General features: G+C 34.6%; 1 protein-coding gene across 1 annotated transcript in view; it reads right to left on the bottom strand.

Moving 5' to 3' along the window:
• The window catches only part of slc24a3 (solute carrier family 24 member 3), a 141311-nt gene that overhangs the window by 93241 nt on the left and 24929 nt on the right, over window positions 1–23141 (bottom strand). The window contains exon 2 of the mRNA XM_680210.9: window positions 13792–13932. Coding sequence (XP_685302.4) covers window positions 13792–13932 — 141 coding nt within the window. The remainder of the gene's footprint in view (window positions 1–13791; window positions 13933–23141) is intronic.

The following is a 23141-nucleotide window of genomic DNA, read 5'->3' as shown; positions in this document are numbered from 1 at the left end:
AAGTGTGAAGCTGCATGGTTGGTTCCTGTCACATAACTTGTGGTTTGCTCACAGCACTCTGAAATGTTTAGATTTTTTTTCAACATACGTCCCCTGGAAAACGTGAGCGTGACATACCGCATTTGCGTCCCTTTCTATTTTCAGGCTGAACCTCACGTTTCCATCTGAAAAAATGAAACTGAGTGTGCAAAAGACGCGATGTGAAAGTCCCCATTTGTTGACTCACAAGATCAGACCTGCAGATTGCAAAGCCCTGTTTGCAGCTGGATTACAATTAAATAAAATATATAAAACATAAAATACCCAGGTCTGATTTAGCTGATGGAATTTTTATGTTTTAAAGCTAAAAAAATAATCAATACATTTTATGAAAAATGTTCTGTTTACATAATGAACATTGTTTTTCTATAGGGATTTTATATGATGTTTTACACATATTTAACTAATGAGAGACTTTGTAATTTCACTATACAGTGTAGTTCTATTCCACAAGGACACATTACATTTATCAGATGTAACAGTACAAATGTAAATGGTTATCTAGGATTTCCTTACAAATATATTTATGCAGAAAATAAAATACTACGCAGATATGCAAATCTGCATATTAGACTGATTTCTGAAAATCACATAAAACTAAAGATGGATAAATAATGTATGGCATATAATAGCTTTGTAATCTCATGAACAAATTGCATTTTAGACAAAAAAAAAAAATAATAATATATTGAAATAACCATAAAATTGTTACAGTATATTTGATCAACTAATTTAAAATAACAAATACACAATATGTTGCATTCTTATATTAGTATATTTTTGTATGAACAGAGACAAAAATAGGGGGAAGGGCTAGGAAAACACTCAAACAAAGAGTGAAAAACAAGTGAGTGTCAAAGCAAAAGAAAGAAACTGTGTTCATAACTGCGATATTGGCGTTTTAGTAAAGTGCACAGTAAGCACATCTTCAGTTCTTTCTCTTAGCCTGATTGTGCAAATGCAGCTCAAATAGCTGGAGAAAGAGATCTGAAACTGAGCCTCTGAGGGAGGTATAAACTGTAAACAAAGGCCATTTCCAAATCACTAACCCCAACGTTCAAAAGGCACAGTCCAAACCAGGACTTCCAAATGAACACATCGACCGATTTCTTTGGTCTTCTGTGGATACACAAGCAGACAAGCAGATCTGCTTTATGAGAGGAACATAAATATACCTGACACAAGAGGAGAAAACTCTGTTCCCCACCACAAAACATTCACTCTCAGGCAGGACAAAGGCTTTTATAAATTGTGCAAAACCAAAAAGGCCAAAAAGCCATGTTAGTTTAGTTTGCAGCTTTCAGTGCACAGCTATAGAAAGTTCAAGTGGTAGAGAGTGGGTAAATTAACAATTTGTCTCTCTGTGCGTATGTGTGTATGCTCTATGTTCGTATTTGATTGTGTGTGTACATGTAAGCCACATGCTAAATGTTCATCTTTGATAATGTGCAGTGTTTGTTTTGTGTGTGAGTGCGTGTTTTCAGGGTAGCCTGTCTAACTACCCACGCAGCATCAAAACATGGGCATCCCACTGGTTAGTCACTATTTCTTGTTTATTTTCTGGCCACCTCTTTTCAAACAATTCTGTGTCTTGTGGATTCTATGTGACTGTATTCTTCTGTGGTGCACTGAATTGAATTTTCAGCTTGTTTAGACTTGCGTAATGGGACACTACATATTCAGAATCAGACCCACAATGCTAAAATGAAAAAAGTAATTTAGTCAGCAAGACATTGTCAACTTTTGTACTGATGTGGAATATACATTTTTATTGGTTCATACAGATATAATAAGTTTATGTTGTTTTGAAGCTCATTAACTTTCATTGAATTTTTAGGGTATGTTCTTTTAGCATTAATGATGTATATGCTATTACATTTGTAATGTTTTATTTCTGATTTTCTGTTTTCATTTCAAAGTTTTGGTAATTTAAATATATATATTTGGTCACACTTTATTTTAATGTACAATGCACACTATTAACCCAGGATTTTTATCTCAATAAACTACTAATTAGCTGCTCATTTATAGTTAAAAAGGTAGTAATTGGATTTAGGTATTGGGCAGGATTAGGAATTTAAAAATAAGAGCACACTTTATAAGTGCTGCTAAACAGTTAATATCTTAATAACAGGCAGGTAATTAAATGTTGTGAATTGTTACTTAATACTTTATTAATATATTTATTAATGTGCCTACATGCTCAGCATAAATAAGTGCACCCCTCACAAATCTCTCTTTTAAATTCATATTTTTAATATGAAGCTGTACAATATTATATTTGTGGATATACATTAGATTAGTCAGTACTGAGACCAAATCTGGAGCTTATCTAACAAAGTAACTTTAACAGTAGAAAAACTAGTACACCCAAATTTATATGTTATAAAAAATATTAAAAACAAATTTTAAAAAAGAGGAAAAATCAAGAGAAACAAAAAAAGGGAAAATTTTATTTTTTTTGTGCAACATTTTGCTCCAATTTAATTGTTTTATCTTTCAATTTCTAAATATGTTTGGTGACAAAAATATTATTTTAATAAATACAGTATATCCGTTTAATAAAACTGTTTTGTTTAAATGCATCAAAATACATTGCCTTTATTCACTGAAAAATAGATAAAAATATTCATTTTTATAATGGGATGTACTTAATCATGCTGAGCACCGAATATCCTTTTTTGTTTTATTTAGTTTGAGTTATTGGCAACTAATAATAATAGATTTTCTTACAATTGTTATATCAGTTCTTTAATTTTCCCTTTCTTTTTTTTATCTGTATTTTATGTGATGTAGTGAGAATATCATTACGATTTTAATAAAGAAATAATTAAAAATATGCGTTTAAACAGGATTCTTACACCTTTTCCAACTTTAAATTAAAGCACTTTTCATGCAGGTGCATTTTTATGCTTTTCCAGCACCTAGCAACCACAGTAAATTATGTTTATATATGCTGTATGTCCTTTTTAATATTTAAATCCATTGTGCTATTTAAAAAAAAAAATATATATATATATATATATATATATGACATTATAACTTAAAATGCTGAATACTTTAGAGCATAGATTTATTGGTATAGTTCACCCAAAAATGGAAAAAAATTCGAATAAAAAAAGTTCAGTTACTGGACGAAGTATCTTTGGTCAACCTAAAGTTAATATCTCAAAAAATGAGCTTACAGGCAGATTTTGTTTGGGTGTAGTACCAAACTTTTATGACCAGTCGTTTATGATATTTCATGTGCATTGCTATTTAAAATCCATGTAAAAAATTAATGTACTGTTCCTATGTCAACTGTTTTGAAAATCAGTCACCAAATATGGACACCAGAGTTTGTATGCTTTCATCAATATTACTTTTATTATATTGTCAATATTTATTTAGGTAATGACTAAGGTTTTAAATTAAAAACAGGGGAAATAACTCACTGGACTTTGAATAAATATTCTAAAATGCAATATGTAATTTGATAAAGATGGCATATAAAATAATTGTAAAAATCTCTAAAAATGTATTTCAATAAATAGTATTTTTCCCCATAAAGCAATGTCTGCCATGGCTACAAAAGTCTTAATGCATCATCTTTCTTCCAGTCAGTCACTGTTAATTCTTGAGCAACATGAAATGGTTTTCAAATATTTTAGTTCAGTTAATATTTATTTAAATCTAATGAGTTTTAGTTAGCAATAATGATTTAGTTTCAGCATCGGAAATCAATAGCTAAAAGTTACACAAATCACACAAAATCGCAAATACTTCAGAAGTCTTAAAGTCATCATCTTGTTGGTTGACTGGTACAGTATTTCAGTGATGTATATGTGTCATGTTATTTAATTGTCCTTCTGAAAACAAAGCTATCATGACACAAAAGCTGTCATGTTTACAGCTGTGGCAATAAAACAAAACACTTATGATCAATTAAACACTTTTTTTTTTGATGAAACAACAAACTCTAAACATGTTCAAGAGTTTTGTTTCAGGCACTTAACACATACTAGATGGTTATCATTACAAAATCGAATTTACTTATTCATGCCCCTAAACATGTGACTGGACTGTTCAGATGATGGACGAATCACGATGCAAGCAAAGAGGAAACAGGGCAAATAAACAGGTAGAAAAGTGAGTTTTTTCTCATTTGCCAGAAAGTCCATGTGTGGTCACACTTCAGCAGTCCAGCACAATCTCTCTGCCGTAAGCCTAATGTCAGCACTGCTCTCAAAGGTCAGGTCACATGACTCATCTGCTAGACAAATGTCCAGCTGGGTACATAGAAACACACAAACAGCAGCACTACTCGGCTAGAGGAACTGAGCACAACATATAATGGCATGAATGATGATTATGGCAGAACTAAGACTATGTGACTATACTCAATTATGTGGACATGCTGATATTCATTACAATAATATGATCATGATAACGAGCATGCATAATATTGGTATTATGGCCACTTTAAAATATAGTGAATTTTTTATTTAACTTTTTACTGTGTCTTCAAGCATATATATATATATATATATATATATATTAACACAAGAATCAATATTTAACCATTAATTACTTCAACAATTAAACTGTCAATAAACACTATTTATAAAGAACTTGCAAAGAGAAAACCTTAAATCATCATCAGCCAATCAGATTTGAGTATTCAATAGCCCTGTAGTATAATTCAATGAATTCAGTTTTATAAAAATGTCCCCAAAATCAGTTCCACTGAATGAATTTTTCCTTTTAATCCATTTATTGAACTCATTTGGCACATCAGTTCAGAGGTCATAATCCATCGGCATTGCTTCCAGTCACTGTTATTGCTCGATCAACATAAACGCCATTTGACAGACAATGGGAGTTGATGGATGAGGAGATAATTAACAGCTCATTAGCTTTCGTAATCAAGATAATGATGGCTTGTCTGATTGTTGTGATGCATTTTTGAATACTCAGGAAGTGCCGAGGAGAATCTGTTCACAGGCTCAACTCCTGAAGATTCATGGAGAACACATGAAAAATTAAAGGACTTTGCTTGCACTGAGGATGAAAGAACACTGAGAGAGGAGGAATCTGCAAGGAGAGCCCAATGAAGTGAGAGAAACAGACAGAAAATATTGTCAAAAGTTGATGTGCTTAAAAGCATATAGGCAAATGCTAATAAATGTTATTATAATTAAAACATATGTTTATCAGTTATAATATACTGTATCTGACTTATTATACATTAAGATGTAATTATGTATATATATATTTTTTATTTCATTATATACACTACTGGTCAAAAGTTTGAGGTCAGTACAATTTTTAAATGTTTTAAAATATGAGCTTATCCTGCTCACCAAGGCTGCATTTATACAATCAAAAATACAGTACAATTTGTAAAATTGTGAAATGTTATTGCACTATTAATTAACTGTTCAAGAGTTGTTTATAAGTTAATTTAATAATTTATTCCAGTAATTTTAATAATTAATTTTTATCGTTCCAGTCTTTAGAGTTACATTTTTCTTAAGAAATCACTCTACAATTAATTAATTTATTATTATTATTTTTTTATTATCATTATTAATAATTTTATTATTGTTATTATTATAATCATCAGTAATGGTAATAGTAAAAAAGCCACAATGACTGGGGTAATAATTTTATTTGAAACTACATACAATAAGTAATAAATAAATATTTAATAAATAAATATTTAACCATTAATTGTTTAACATTTAATAAATGCTGCCTTGTTAAACAGAATAATTTTCTTTAAAAAGAAACGCATGAAAATAAAAAAGCAGACCCCGAACCTTTGACTCGTAGTGTATGTTTTACTGCGCATGCAACAAAAATATAAACACAGCACTTATTTTTCTCCCATTTCTCAGGGATCTTAAACTTTGTCTATGTACACAAATGTTTTATGTTCTATCACTATGTTCTATCAAATATTGCTCACACATTTGCCTAAATCTGTTAGTAAGTGCTTCTCGTTTCTTGACAGAATTCATCTACCTTACAGGTGTGACATATAAAGATGCTAATTAGAAAGCATGATTATTGCACAGGTGTGCCTTAGGTTGTCCAAACAAAAAGACCACTCTAAGATTTATAAGACAGCACAATGCCACAGATGTTGTTGCTTTGAAAGAGCATGCACAATTGGCATGCAGACTGCAGGAATGCCAACCAGTGCTGTTGCCTGTGAACTGAATGTTTACTTCTCTACCAAGCCATTTCCATAAGTGTTTCAGAAAATTTAGCAGTACAACCAACCAGCCTCACAACTGCAGACACAGACCATGTGTAACCACCCCAGCCCAGGAACTCCATATCCAGCATCCTCTCCTTCAAGACCAACCAGAATAGCTGCAGCAACAATAGGTTTACATTTGAACCATTGCACAAACTGTCCTGAGGATAGCTCATCTACATTTTTATCATCCTCATCAGGTTCTCAACTTGACAGCAGTTTGCCATCATAACCGATTTTAGTGGGCAAAGCTCACATTCAATCTGGCAATTTGGAGAGGTGTACTCTTCACGGATGAATCCCAGTTTTTACTGTACAGGGCAGACGGCAGAAAGGATGTATGGTATTATGTGGTTGAGCGGTTTGCTGTTGTTAATGTTGTGAATTGAGTGGCGCATAGTGGCGGTGGGGTCCAGTTGAATGCACAGAGATAGCCAGGCGCACATGTGACCATACATTTGAGTAGTGTTCCAGTTCCTGCCAATATGCAGCAACTTCACACAGCCATTGATGAGTAGTGGACCTCATCAATTCAAATATTGGTCACACCAGATACTGAATGACTATATTCTTGACGTTGGTTTATCACTTTGCCAATCAGTTTAAGATCAGACTCCTATGAACTCTTATGAAACTTCATAGCATTTAAACGCAGTAAACATTCCCACCACCTTTGTCCGTGTAGTACAAACCAGGTTTTGAATATCAGCACATGAGCAAGACGGATCCTCTGGTGTAATGTGTCCATTCTCCAGCTGGAGTAAAAGACGAATAGTTTTGAACAGCAGAGTAAGGAAACCCTCAACCTGTGCCAAGGCGCCAGGCTGGTGTTGGAGACGGGTGGGGGAAGCGGGGCATCTGGACACAAGCGAAAGCTTAAGAGCACAGCTCACTCTTTAAACGGCGAGATCAAGGAGATGCTTGGCAAAGAACACAGCCTCCTAAAACACCAGGACCCCACTTGGAAACATTCACCCAAATCCGCCCACAGAAAACACACACACACACACACACACACACACACACACACACACACACACACACACACACACACACACACACACACACACACACACACACACACAAACAAAAGCAGGACGCAATGCTGCTCCCTTTACACCTCATAACAGCAGAACCAGGTCTTTACACACTGAGCTCACTGTAAATACAATGGCTCTCCGAGGAAAACGACCTCCTCCACTGTTTTATTTCTGGACAGATGTCAAATCATAAGTTTTGTTCTATATCTCTTTCCAAAAGACTTGACATTCCTCAGTGTGCACTGCAGATTAAGTGCTTCCCTCAAGCCGAAAACACCCTCTTTTCCTACTTTAACTACATATAAAATATAAAAGTCTTGCCAGATCATATAAAATATCAGTATTTATGACATACAGTGGTCCAAAAGTATGTACACACTCGAGCAACGTTTAAAAATATTGGAATTCTTTCATTGCAGTGGAAACAAAACAATGGCTTTTTTTTCTTTGTTTTTACAAAATAAACGACCTGCTTTAAAGAATCGGTTGTTTAGTATTTTGTATAAATTGCATTATGGTGCACTCACATTTTAGCAGTGTTGGATCTGAATTTGTAAAATTAAGTTTCCCATAGGAATTTTTGAAAAGCCTTTTTAAAAATCATCATATTTGAAAAAAAGAAGTATATGAAAATCAGACAAAAAGACAAGGCCTGCCCGGATTAGGAGCTTAATTTATGTGTAACCCATGGAAGAAATGTTATATGGGATGGCAAACAAACAAAACATTTTCTAAATCTGGCACCCAATTGTGTTTTATATCAGTAATGCTGACTTGTAACTCATTATAGGTGGGATTGATTTGGCATTTGTCGAATTGTGAAGCCTACACATTTCTCGGTAAATTATTTATTTTTTACATTTAATAATTTTTTTTTTTAGTGCTTTCTGGTTGATATTGTATTATGTTGTGTCCGACTGTGTATTTTGTTGTTTAGTCTATGTTATTGTTTATTTTCTTGTGCTAAAATCAATAAAAAAAGACAAGGCCTAAATCAGAATGAACTACAATTTCATGAAGCATTGCGAATGACAACGTCAAATTAAAAATGCCTCAGAAATATATAAGCTGTGCTTTCCACACATAGACTTTACTTGGGCGGGCCGCTCCGGTATATTAACGGCTACCCAAGTATAATTGGTGGTGACACACGAATAATACTACTACTGTATTATCAACCTTTTACACTTTTTTTGTATCTGCACAAGAAAGCAAAACATTCGCAATCGATTAACCAGCTGAAGATCTTCTCTCGCTCAGCACATTTCTTACTACTGGTCCTGTGTGCACGAAAACAATCAACACACACAGACCGTAGTTTCTAAATCTCCTAAATTGTTCAGGATTCGTGTTTTCTTTCGCTTTCTAAAGTTGCTGCATGCGTTTTTGCATTACTTTTTCGCACAGCCGTGAGAAAAACAATAAATTAATAATTATTTAATAAACGGGACTAAGCCGAAAAGAAAATGAATAATTGAATGTTAATACATCACATACTTTATACATATCCAAAATGCTTTGGCAATACTATACTAAATGTCATGCCAATAAAAGCAACTTTAGAGAGAGAGCAGCCTTTACCTGTCAGTGGGTGCACGTGGCTCCTAAATATAAAAGTAAGAGAAATAGTGGATTTCTTTTATTTCAACAGCCTTTTTTAAATAGGTTTACCCCACTGAAGAAAAGGTGTATAACAGTGTTATAATTAATAAAAAGTAAAAAAAAATCACTTTATTTATTATTTGGTACATGCAGTCGACCATTTATGTGCCGAGTGTAAAAGGTGTGTTTCAATCCAGCCACCACCGCAATTATAGTTTAAATCTTTGGGAAGCACTGTTTAAGTATCTGTTTTGATATATATATATATATATATATATATATATATATATATATATATATATATATATATATATATATATATATATATATATATATATATATATATATATATATATATATGATTATGATCTTTGGGCAGAGCTTAGTAAAACTTTTATAACTTTTTTAAAAACATTTTTAAACACACTATTCTGATGACACAGGAGCTGCTAATATGGCAGCTGAGATGGCAATTCTTTGTGTTCTGTTAAAAAACCTTAAGAAATTGGTATAAATATGTGTTCATTACAGTGAAATATGCTCAAAGTTACAGTGACAACACTTGCCATCAAGAATAAAGAAGAACAGATCCATTGTGTGAGATGTCTTATTAATACTGCATGGTTTCTATGCATGATGCTGCTGATATTTTTGACACATGATTTAAATGGATATTTTTGACACACCCACCCAACAAGAAAACATGTATGTCAAACCCTGTTGCCAGGAAACATCTTGTTCAACCTGGGAAACAGCAAAAAGTTGCACACTGGTTTGACTTTCTAATTGGCCTAATGTTCTATACAACATCATAAGTTATGCAGTTTTGTTGCAATAAATCTGCTAATAAACTGTAAAAAAAAAATAAAAAATAAATAAAAACATGAATCTACAAAAGCATAGATAATTGATTAACAAGTGCAGAGTTCACAACAGGTCTGTCTTTAAAGGTTTATCAGTAAAAAAAAATAGGACCTAACTTGAACCTAACTGCTGCAACCATGAAGTCCTTAAATAATAATTGTTTTAAACAACAAAACAAATACATTTTTTAAGCACCAAAAGAAAATATTACATACATTTCTGTAGGATTATGTCACACTGAAGACTAGACTAATGTCTGCTGAGAACTTTTTTTAAAGTCTTTTTTGGGGGTTAATATATGAAGAGTTCATTCATTCGTTCATTCATTCATTTTCCTTCGGCTTAGTCCCTTTATTCATCAGGTCACGCCACAGCTGACCGAACCGCCAACTTATCCAGCATTTATTTTTACACAGCAGATACCCTTCCAGATGCAACCCATTATTGGGAAACACCAATACACACTCATTCACACACATACACTACGGTCAATTTAGTATTTTTAATTCAACTATACCATGTCTTTACAGCATTTGGAGCACCCAGAGGAAACCCACACGAACACAGGTAGAACATGCCAACTCCACAGCTGACCCAGTCAGGACTCGAATCAGCGACCTTCTTGCTGTGAGGTGACAGTGTTAACCACTGAGCCACCATGCCACCCGTATATGAAGAGTTCAGATACAAGTTCCATCAGAAAAGTTCGACTAAAATTAAAAAAATTTTCTGCTTCCCATGCCAAAGAACCTATTCATTGGCATAAAAGTGAAATGACTGAAGCTGCACACATAAGTCTGGAAGAAAGAAAGAAAGAAAATGCTTATTTTAAGAAAAAGAAAACTTCAGATGGCACCTCAGAGGCTTTTGCATCAGAACTCTTCATACAGTATAGACATTTCTAAAATGTATAAGTCACCCTTTTTGAATATGCATGAACTTCCTGAGCACCAAACCAACTGAGAAGTAAAGCGGAATCAGATATAACCGGTGTGCAGTAGTAGATCCACGACTACAGTAAACGCATTGCAGGGGGGGAAAGCGGAGAGCTTTGAAAGAAGAGGGAAACGCTCAATCAATAGGCCCACACAGTATCGATGACCCCTTTTGTTCAGCTTCGTCTCTCCCTCACACCTGCTCTAATTGGCCTCTTCACATTGTTCAAGAGCATCAAGCTCAAAGCAGCCCCATGCATTGAATTACACAGCAAATCTACACCATGCACGCAAATAAACAACGAATAACAATGAGGAAAAATAATGCTAAACAGATCTAAAAAAATCTTATTGCATATATGAATTCTGTCAGTGGACGGGAATGTGTTGTTGATACAGGCATCAACCAAACTGTAGTTGAAACTCAGTCACAGAAGCTTATACGAGTTGTGAACCATAGAGTAGTGTTCAAATACCCCATATGCATTTGTTTAAGTTTTCAACTAAACATGGAAGAAATACTACAAGCATATTGGGGCATGTAAACTTTTGAAACCAATCACTTAGTGATCATTTTTTGAAAATGATACAGTTATTGTCTCAACTAATGTGCACATGTACATGGGCAGTTTTATAAACAGAATTTTACCCCTTTCGTTATCGAAAAAGTTTACATTCACAAGACAATGCAAAAACGTACAGTGATGAATGTTAAAGGCAAACCGCACCAACAGACGGAGATAATGGCACTATAGAGGCCAATTATGTTCCAAAAACGTGCAGCACACCGCAATGCCTTTTTATCAACCCAAGCTCAATCTGAAAACATACCTCTTTATACATTTTTGGAGACCGCGTCCTATAATACGTCCTAGGAGGTAATTAAAAATTTTTTTTTGCAGTTTTTGTTTTCCTGAATCTACGAAAGGCCGCTGTTTATACTTTTTGAGATCTCAAATTTCTCTCGCGAGTGCCATTCACACCTGTTGTTCTCACGTAAATCCACCAGAGGTCGCTGTTGACTGACTGACCAATCAATTGACTGACTCTTGTCTCCCAATTTTGTTAATTGACCCATATCATAATTGAGCATATCTAAGTGGGAACTCTTGAAACAGTAAGCACTAGTCTATCCTCTATCTTTAAAACAGATAACCGATGCACAGATAACCAATGCACATAAACAGTCTCTTCTTCTGCTCAGTACAAAACTACATTCCCCATACAAGTTTGCACAACTTTTTTTTTAAATTTTTTTCTGCACAAATTAAGAACCACTATACATTGTTTACATCTGTTTCATTACTCCAAAATCAGTTTTATATATTGTTTACTTTCATAGATATTTATATACTTACATTTTATAATCATACTTCAGTCACTTCTGATGTGTTCAGTATGATGTGTATGTTGTGTGTTTGACTTCACTGTGGACGGCAAAGTAGGAATCTCATTGTACAGGGAAACGTGTTTCCTTACTGTGCACATGACAATAAACAATTGAATTGAATTGAATTGAATTGATTTGATTTGAATTGAATTGAAAAGTCTCCATAGTCATCTTGACAACATAAACACTGCTTTCACCTCAACGGAAATTCCACCTCAGCTTTCATTTGATTGGAAAATGAAAAAGACGCGACTGACATAGTATGATTTTTCTGCTCAGAGTTGACTTGTTTTTCAACTGCAAGCATATAGTGCACAAGTGCAAAAACGCGAGGCGCAGCAGATGGTTAAAACGCGAGCCATTGAGGGAGCATAAGCAGCGCACAAAACAATCGCAGATGCTAGTAAATCATTTTTAAAAACATGCCTCTCAGTTTGTTGGGATGGGCCCCTTATGCTGCATTCACACCAAACGGGGAATTAAGTATTTTGGTAAGTGAATTGCATGCAAGTCAATGCAAATTACCGTCCTGTGGTGCGATTGACACAGAATATGTAATGCATTTTCCACAAACATGAAGAAATTTTCCTCATTCTCGCGTCTTCCACATATGATATGAACACAGCCATGTTGGCCAATCAGAAAGGAGAAAGCAGCGTGCATGCTGAATTCATAAGGTTTTGGAAAATCTTCACCCTGGCCGGAGTTTTCAGAAAGTTTTGGTTTCAGTCAAACAGCAAAACCGTGCAGAAAAACAGTTTGATTTTTATGTGGACAGAGCGAAAACAGCGATGTCAATGCTCATGCATATTACTGTACATGTTTAGTCTATAAGCACAAGTACTTAAAAGAAAATGCTGGACTACAAGACAGTATGTGTGCAGGTGTGCAGTGACATTGTCACCTAATGGCCTGGCATGCATAATACAGCATTAACAGCGTTTCTTTACACAAAAATGTTCTTTATTATGGTAAAAGATGGTATTTTACATAATATCTGAATGATAAAATATGACTTTATTAACAATGACTTTATTAACTTTTCTCTGTGTCTGTTTTTCTTAAGTTTGACAATTATTTCCTGGAAATGTGCTATTTAGACTATGACTAGACTAGCACTACTTTTACAGTATGTAGCTTCTTTATTGATGTTAATGTGTTCACCTTGGCCACTGTTAACCTTTGACCCAGTCGCTGCTCATAGGTCTCTATAACACACATTATGTGCCGGCAGCGGGCCACAAGAGAAACAATAGCAAAGTCTGTGTCAGCAAGATTACTCACTCAGAATGCAACAAAAGAGTTAGTGTCTGACTTACTGATGACAGGAAAGTCCTGATACAATACTAACACCTCTGTGGACTCACAAACCAGTGGGAACAAACATAGCATGTCAGAACTTTTCATTCCAGATTCACTCGATGTTGCTCAACGTGATGTTCATAACAGTCTGTTACACATCCTAATGTGGAAACGCTGTCATCAAAAAAACAATTTCACAAGTGGAACTTGGCATGACTTCTTGCCTAATCACATTCTGTTGTTTTCCCCCCATTAAATGTGATATTAGTCATGTCATGTTCCCCAGAAAAACAAACAAACAAAAAACTATCATCTTCTTGCTTGAACTGAAAGAGCTGCTGGACTCTTATGTGTGTGTGCTGTTTTAAATCCTACCAGGCGGTGTGCAGTTTTTATCAGCATTGGGCCCAAGCTGCACTTCATCAGTGTAGTTGCTGTCAATGTCGAAGTCCTGCAGCAGCCTGCGACTCTCCCACTTCTTACTGTCTTCAGCTGAGAGACTGGGGATGCCATAACCTGCAAGGAACAAAGAAAACACATAACCTTTAACAGTGGACAGATTAATCTACAGCAGAGTTATTAGTATTAAATATTTTTCAAACACAAGTAAACACTTTATTAATATATTAAGATAAAGACTTTCTTAAGTGATGTTTATGGCATCTGTCAATATAATTTGTACATAATTTATATTACTTTAAATATTTATACAGATAAAGTCAAAATTATTAGCCCCCCTGAATAATTCCCTGTTTATTTTTCCCCTAATTTCTGTTTAACGGAGAGATTTTTTTCAACACATTTCTAAACATAATAGTTTTAATAACTCGTTTCTAATAACTGATTTATTTTATCTTTCCTATAATTACAGTAAATAATATTTACTAGATATTTTTCAAGACACTTCTGTTCAGCTTAAAGTGACATTTAAAGGCTTAACGTGGTTAATTGGGTTAACTGGGCAGGTTAAAATTAATAAAATTAAAAAACTGCTTTTACTCTAGCCAAAATAAAATATAAGACTTTTTCCAGAAGAAAAAACATTTAGACATACTGTGAAAATTTCCTTGCTCTGTTAAACATAATTTGGGAAATATTTATTAAAGAAAAAAATTCTTAAGGGGGGCTAATAATTCTGACTTTAACAGTACTACTGTTGACTACTGCCCAGGTTAATTTTTTGTTGTTTTTACTCTTATTTACTATAATATTTTAAAATGTATTTATTCCTTTAATTATATTATTCCTTTTTTTTTTTTACAAAACCAAGTGACACTTCTTTTTATCACTATTGCTGCTTTTTGATTTTGGTTAAAAAGTGATTTCTTGATTTTTCAGGAACCCAAATAGATTTTTTCTTGTAACTTAATACTGTTTTAATGCTGAACAAATTTGATTAAAAGAAATGTAACGATGAAGAAAAAACTTACCGACACAACATTTTGAAGTTTGGCATATAAATTAATATAAAATGTAAATAAGATTAAAACATTGCCAAACTTCGTCCCATGCTGCCCTTTTCTGTAGCTGAAAAATTAACACATTTTCATTTTTCTGTATTGACTATTGTAATACTTTGCAAGAGAGCACATAACTCCTATTTAAAAAATAAATAAATAAATAAAACTGCACTGGCCTCCTGCTGCTTTACGGCTAAAATCTATGGGAGATCGGGTATTCTCTTCATTGGCACCTAAATTGTGGAACTCTTTACCCTTTGATATTCCCACCGCTTATTTTTATCTTCACTTAAAACATACTTTTTAGGGTAGCTTTTATTTCATTTTTAGATCTATTATTTTTATTTTATGTTTTTAATTATTATTTTTTTATTATTATTATATTTTTTTGCATTCGTCCTTGCATGTATGTTTTACTGCTGCACATTTTATATTTTTGTAAAGTGCATTGAGATGCTGTTTTTAAAGGCGCTATAAAATAAAGTTTATTAATATTACTATTAATAATGATAATTGATATATTATTATTATTATTATTATTATTATTATTATTATAGTATAATAGTCTAGAAGCAGTAACCAAGTGATCAAGTCTGATTTACACATGTTCCCTAGCAAACTTGAATAAACATATTGCAAATGCTGAGTGATATCCATGGTGACTCTGTAACCAAGCATTTTTCTGGGATATACTAAAACCTACAATTTACAAACAACAAAGGTGGAATAAGAAAGAGTTATTTTGTGTAAAGAAAATAATTTTCACAGGACAAATACACAGCACTCATCATTTACATACGGCGTTCTCCTAAAGTTCCCTTTTGGTTTCCAATTTGATAAATTTTGTGGAACCAAATAAGAATGTTCTGTAGGTTATTGAATGAAAATTATTGAATAAAATGTTGCTTGTAGGTTTTTTCTGCAATCAAAAACCTTCCCAGAACATTACACAGAGTTGTAAAATACTTTGAGATATTTTTTTTTATCTCAAATGCTTAAAAAAATCAAGTTTCACCAATTACTTAAAGAAGACTTTCCTGGCTAACCAACAGAAAACATTCGGAAAGACTCTTGGAGCCAAAATTCTTTGGGTGAAATCTACTGAAGCCCATTGAAGATGCATGTAACTTGAATGTCAAAGTAAGAAATGCAAATGTTTAACACACACTAACATCATCAACACAGCACAGAGTCTCATCGTCACTGATCTAACTTGGGCTTTTCGCAAAAGTTGTTTTGGCCAGGATTGACCAGTCCAGCTCAGTCTTACTGTGTGATATCTCCTATTCGCACTGCATTCACAGGGACACAGTGAGCCAGAATATGTGTTACATACTGTTAAAATCTCACAGGCTCCACTCCTCATTTGTGTTACCGTGAGCAACAGAGGCCCGGAAGTCAGCTGGCAAATATTCATGAGGGCCGTCTGTGGTGCAGGAGCGAGGCCTAGCCGTAACAAAAGTGACATCATGCGGCGAACGTTCCCGCAGCAGAGCCACGGTCCGGGCTTGTCTGGTCTGGGAGGGGGTGATTATTCTGGCAGCACTGTCATCTGGGTCGCTCTGTCCTCAAGCGCCTCTGCCCTTACGCCACTCCGCTCCACCGTCTTCCAGCGCGACTCTTTCCAGAGCGCTGGCCCCCACTTACCGCTCCACTCTCTATAAATAAAACCTCTATATTTATCAAAAAAAAAAAAAAAAAAAACAGCACTCAGGATGGAGCTTCGGGGCTGCGTGGTGCATTATGACGTGACGCATTTTGACATTGTGATGTGATGCGAATGGTGATACAGAACTGGGATCTGGTTGTGAGAGTGTCGGAACACACTGTTCTTCATCTTTTTTTTGTGGCTGATAGGAAACTTGAGTTTGTCTTCATCAACAAAAAGGAAAAATAAAAAAATATCGGATAGTGGCACTGTCATTCCTGGTGGAAACTGTTTAATAATTCATCGCCCCTGAGATGTCAAAAGAATCATGCGGTGAAGTGAAGGAAGTTGTGACACTATTGGCAAAATATGACACCTTAGTGTCTTCCTCATAGTAAAGAGACAGCAGCAATCTGTCCAGGACACGAGAGACAAGAAAAAGCACAAAAACCTTTCACTAAAAACGAATTGTGCCGCTTATTTGACTGTGGTGCCTCTGTTGTCTCAGCATAGGGTTCACTAAAGGATTTATGTAAATTAGGTAGCGGTGCAAATGTGCTCACAAAATCTATGCTAAATGTAATTTTCACACCACAATTTTGGATATTGCAGGCTAGTTTTGAGTGTTTGGTTGCTGAGGATGCAGAATCATTCAAGTCTCTTTGGCACTATTTACGCCTGGTGTTAGGATGCCTTTAGTTTATTCTGATATCAAGTAGACAAGGGAGACACATAACACTTAACTATGACTGGGATTTCTCTTTTTTTGATCACTTTCTTTTGAAGGAAGGTCTATATGTGGGTGCATGTTTTGCCTTTTTTCCAATGTTTCAGTCTAACACTGCAAAATTATCTTAAATGAGTGGCACGGTGGCAGAAAGTTGCTAGTTCGAGTCAACGCTTGGTCAGATTGCATTTCTGTCTGGAGCTTGCGTGTTTACCCCGTGTTCATGTGGGTTTCCTCTGGGTGCTCCCATTTCCTCCACAGTCCAACAACATTCGCTGTAGGTGAATTGAAAAAACTAAATAGGCCATAGTATATGAGTGTGTGTGAATGAGAGAGTGTATAGGTGTTTCCCAGCACTGGGTTGTCACCGGAAGGGCATCTGCTGCGTAAAACATATGATGGAATAGCTGTCAGTTCATTCTGCTGTGGTGACCCTTGATAAATAAGGGAGTAAGCCGAAGTAAAGTGAATGAATGAATGTTTTTGGTAAACATGTTTACACTTAACAATAGTAAAGTAATAGATACAATACTATAGTAAATATTAAAGCAGAAATATGAATTTAATGCAGTATGTTTTTTGTTTTTAAAAGATGTCTAATAGGCGTCTAAGCATTGTCGTCTTGCCTAAAACAAGACTAAATTTGGGCTGTGAGTGAAAATCTATTAGACGTTTTAGAATAGGCCAAAACTACACTATTCGTCAAATAAACAGAAATAAATGATTACACATATAAAGTCAGTCTACTCTGTCTATTTAAGGATTAGTCTAATTTTGGGCTTAGATGTCTATTAGATTTTTACTGACAGCCCAAGTTTAGCCTTGTTTTAGCCAAACTGTCTACGTTTAGATATCTTTAGACGTTTATTAAACACAAAATTGATTGCTGAATAGTTTGTGATGCAAGCAAAAATAAATATTTTATTTAATTTCCATTATTTATGATGAGTTCCTAATCCTAGTACAGCATTTACAGTTTTAACATAATTAAACAGTAGTCTACATTCAAACCTTAAACTTAAATGTCAATCTTTTAATTGAACTCATATAACAAATAAATTAAAACATATTTAAAATAATCTCGTCACCATAGAGTTATAAGGTTTATATAGAATTTTAAGGACATTTTTTGTCAAAAATTAGTTACTGACATATTCTTATTAAGTGATAACATATTTGCATTATGGTATGTTTTTTATGTTGTTTACATTTTGAAACTTTTTCATTTAAAAAAAACAAACAAATGCTACACATATTCTGTTTGCTATATGGAAATCAAAAAGTTTGAAGCTCAATATCTCAAAATCATTGAGAACGCAGATAGAACCTTATAATTCTAAGGTGACGATCTGTCTTAACTAATTAAACCACTTGTGATCTGATCACTGAAAATGCATCCTATCAAACTGTAACATGCACCTATTAAAGTACAGATTATTGCTTATCAAACTAAACGGTTAAAGATTGAAATCTCAAAAACAGATATTTCAGATATTTCAATACACTTTAACATCAGGAGAAAGGCCAAGGTCAAAGTCAACTTTGCTTATATAGCACCTTAAAACAACATGAATATTGACCACAATATATGCCACAATGAAATAAATAATTAAAGAAAGAAAGAAAGAATAAAAATAATTAAAGAAAGAAAGAAAGAAAGAAAGAAAGAAAATATTAATATTAGATTAAACTAGATGAAGCTCTAATTTGTTAAGGTAATGTGTTCCAAAGTTTTGACTGAGACTTAGACTGAGAAGGCACTTTAACCTTTTGTTTTCATGTGAGAAATGAACAATTAGTTGTTAAAATTAGTCTATAAAATGAAGTCTTAACCATTTAGTAATGAGCAATGCACTTTAATAAAGGTATGTTACAGTAAAATGATATCATACATATATCCAAATGCTGAAATGTATAAATAATAAATAACACATTCAAATTAAGGTATGCTATTTACCAGAATTTGATTAACAGCTGCTTCCACGATCATTCGAAAATGAATCTCTTTTCAATGAATTCCAGTTTACCTCCCACTTTCTGCGGGTAATAATAGCAATGCTAATTTTAGAAAGCTAACATAATTGTGTGAATAAGGTGCGGCGAGAAAGAAACGGTTACATTTTTAGCACACTAATTAAGCACATTTAGAACATATTGATAGCTAGTGAATGAAGCGTGTGCACTGTTTAGTACATTTGCCGCCAGTCTTTATTTCTCACTCTCCTGGGCTAAAACGCAACACAGTGGCAAATTAATTAACAATGCCTGTTTCATCTTCAAACGCATGTTAGAGAGGAAAGTAGCAGCTCGATTAGAGTGAGCAAAGCTCCGGCTTATTGTGCCAGCTTCATTTGAAATATTGTGTTTCTCTCTGACACGCTGTACAGAAACGGCATTACCTGTGCAGTGAGCCAGAATGCACACTAAAGGGGAGGCAGGAAGTTACTATGGAGATGTGACGTAACCGCAGAGGAGAACAGTGACGAAATCACGCTCAGATGAACACGGTTAATCGCACATGGAAAGCACAAGAATCAGTGCACGTGCAGGGAATAAAAAAAATTGGGCATGACATAAAGGAGTGCAACCTTTTACATTACAAAAGAGCATTGCTTTTGCTATAAGAGAGTGGAGCTGGGCATCACTGGATGTGAGTAATTCTCATAAATTGTTTTGAGAGACTCTGCAGACGTATTTAGGCATTTCTAAGTAATGAATGTGAAAGTCTCAGCATGCAGCTGCACCAGACAGCCCAAGGCACCTCCGTGAGAGACCCCATTAAAGAGACCGTCGCTCACTCAGATTGAAAATACTCGCTTGGTGATGGATTATTATGTCCTAGTGGTGTATAAAAATGAGTATTGCGTAACAATCAAGGTCTTTTCATCCAACTTTGGGTCGTTTGAGATTATTAGATAACAATTTTTAAATTATTTATATACGGACAACAACAAAGGGAAGCACACGATGAATCAAAGTTCGTCACAACTAAAATACACAAAATACACACATAAAATTGGTCATGGTTAATCCCAACAGTTAAATAATTTTGTAATCATTTAACAACATGTCTCACACACACACACACACACACACACACACACACACACACACACACACACACACACACACACACACACACACACACACACACACACACACACACAATACTGTCACAGTAAATGCTTTTACGTTAATGCAAAACATTTGTTTGAAATAAATTTCATTTCTTAAAATACATTTACACTACAAATAATTTAGATTACCAAAAATACCAAAAAATTAAGTAGCTCAAAAGGCATTCATAATCCAATAAGCCAGCTTTGCCATCACATACATTTTAAAATGTTATTTTAAAATAGGCCTTACATTTCAATTACACACACACACACACACACACACACACACACACACACACACACACACACACACACACACACACACACACACACACACAGATTGCAAAGCTATGTTTTTTGACTATGAATTTGATTTAAGTTAAATTAAATAAAAATTTGTGTAAATAGTTTTTTTTTTAAGTATCTGCGTAAAACAAAAGTATTTTGCATTAATGTGTGTGTGTGTGTATGTATAGACTTTATGCAGGAAAATATAAAGGCACTTTATTAGGAACACCGTACTAGTACCTGGTCGGACCCCCTTTAGCCTTCAGAACTGCCTAAATCCTTCTGGTGTAGATTCAACAAGGTTCTACCACATCCCAAAGGTGCTCTATTGGATTGAGAACTGGTGACTACGGAGGCCATTTGGGTACAAGGAACTCATGTTTAAGAAACCAGTCTGAGATGATTTGCGCTTTATGGTGTTGACACGAAGCTCAGCTGATACTAAAAAGCCCAAAGTGTGCCACCACCACCAGCCTGAGCAGCAGAAATCAAGTCTCTTCAGACCAGGCAACATTTTTTTAATCTTAAATTGTCCAATTTTGGCGAACCTGTGTGAATTGTAGAATTCTTATTTGACAGGAGTGGAACCCAGTGTGGTTTTCTGCTGCTTTAGCCCATCCACTTCAAGGTTTGACACGTTGTGCATTCAGAGTTGCTCTTCTGCATACCTTGGTTGTAACAGCTCGAAACGTCTGGCCATTCTCCTCTGATCTCTGGAATCAACAAGGAATTTGCACCCACAGAACTGCTGCTCACTGGATATTTTCTCTTTTTCTGACCATTCTCTGTAAACCCTAGATATGGTTGTGCATGAAAATCCCATTAGGCCAGCAGTTTCTGAAATAATCAGATCAGCCCATCTAGCACCAACAACCATGCCACGTTCAAAGTCACTTAAATTCCCATTCTTTCCTATTCTGATGCTTGGTTTAAACTGGAGCAGATCGTCTTGACCATGTCTACATGCCTAAATGCATTGAGTTGCTGCCATGTGATTAAAAATTTGCGTTAACAAGCAGCTGAACACTTAATAAAGTGACCGTGTGTGTTTATATAGATACATAGAGTATATTTAGATATAAATAAATAAATAAAAAACACTAAGCAGATTACAAATAGAAAAGAGTGAAATATTAAATGATATAAAGACAAAATAGGTTTCCACAAAAAATCTACAAGCAAGATTTAATGGTAAATTTTTCAAAAAGCCACTTTTGTATAAAATGCAAAATATATTGTCTTACATAACCAGTTCTTCATCTCTCTTTGTTATAGCTACAAAGGCAACACGGTGCATGTCATGAAGCAAAAAGCCTCTAGCATGATGTTAAATGTCCGGGCAGACCCTAGAAATAAGCATGCCCCAAACGCTTAGTGCTTTACAACAAAATAGAATAAAGAATTCAGCTGAAAGACAAGGATGCATTATAGGACCCCACTCTACAGAGAAAAAGCCGTAGGTGCTTGTCCTGATGTTAAAGTGATTTCACACAGAACAAACATGACTAAGACAGATTATGCAACTTTACCCTTTTTTACTGCAGTGCTTATTCAGGAGGATGCTAAGTTAACCTGAGTGGCATCAGATAACAAAAAGAAACTATAAATTAATGGAAAAGTATCATACCTTTAGTATACTTGATGTCATTGGGTGCACATGTCACCCAACAATAGTGCTCATTAAAGATTTACTTAAATATGATACTGTAACTGACAGCACCATTAAAGGAACAGGGTCTTATTTACTTCTCAGTAGTATGGAAATAATGAATAACAAGGCCTCTTGGTGCATATTCTCAAAGGAGAGTCACAGGACATAATGATCATTAATCCCATAAGTCTTCCATTATTTATTTGCCACATAACAAACCTATTTACCTATAATCAAAACTAATTTAGGGCCACTTAATTCAAGCTTCCTAAACAAGCTGTTGACCAAAAAGAGACTACCTATTCCTTAATGGTCTACCTGTTAACAATGCCATCGTGATGCTAAAAACTCAACAGAAAAAAACAAACAAAAAAAACGGCATGTTCAGGATGAACTAAGAGAACAAAAACAAACTGAAATTGTCTTGAAATTTTACCATCTGAACCATGTCTTAAGGCTTGTTATCTGCAGTATACTATAGGCAAAATAATTGAATCCCCTCTATTGAATTATTAGGAAACAGTGCACACCTGAGTTCACACCCATCGTCTATTATTACTTATCATACACTTTCTCCCTCAAAGGCTCTTAAGCTTTTTTCTCCATTTCCATCAGCTGCTGGATTTGGAATCAGTAGAGCTGGCTGCTAAACTGCATACAAATGCACACAAAACAAATTTTAAACTGTCCATTTCCCGCTAACATTTGAGCGCTATTGAGCACATTCTTAAACATCGCTTATTTGCCATTTGAAAGTCATTAGCTCACCAAACTAACCAATGTTTACAGAGTGTAATCACAGATACATGGACCCTGAAGCATTTCAAAGTCA

This window comes from Danio rerio, chromosome 13 (genome assembly GCF_049306965.1).
Source record: "Danio rerio strain Tuebingen ecotype United States chromosome 13, GRCz12tu, whole genome shotgun sequence".
NCBI lineage: Eukaryota > Metazoa > Chordata > Actinopteri > Cypriniformes > Danionidae > Danio > Danio rerio.
Note: the sequence above shows the minus strand (reverse complement) of the source record. Positions and strands in the feature narration are given on the sequence as shown.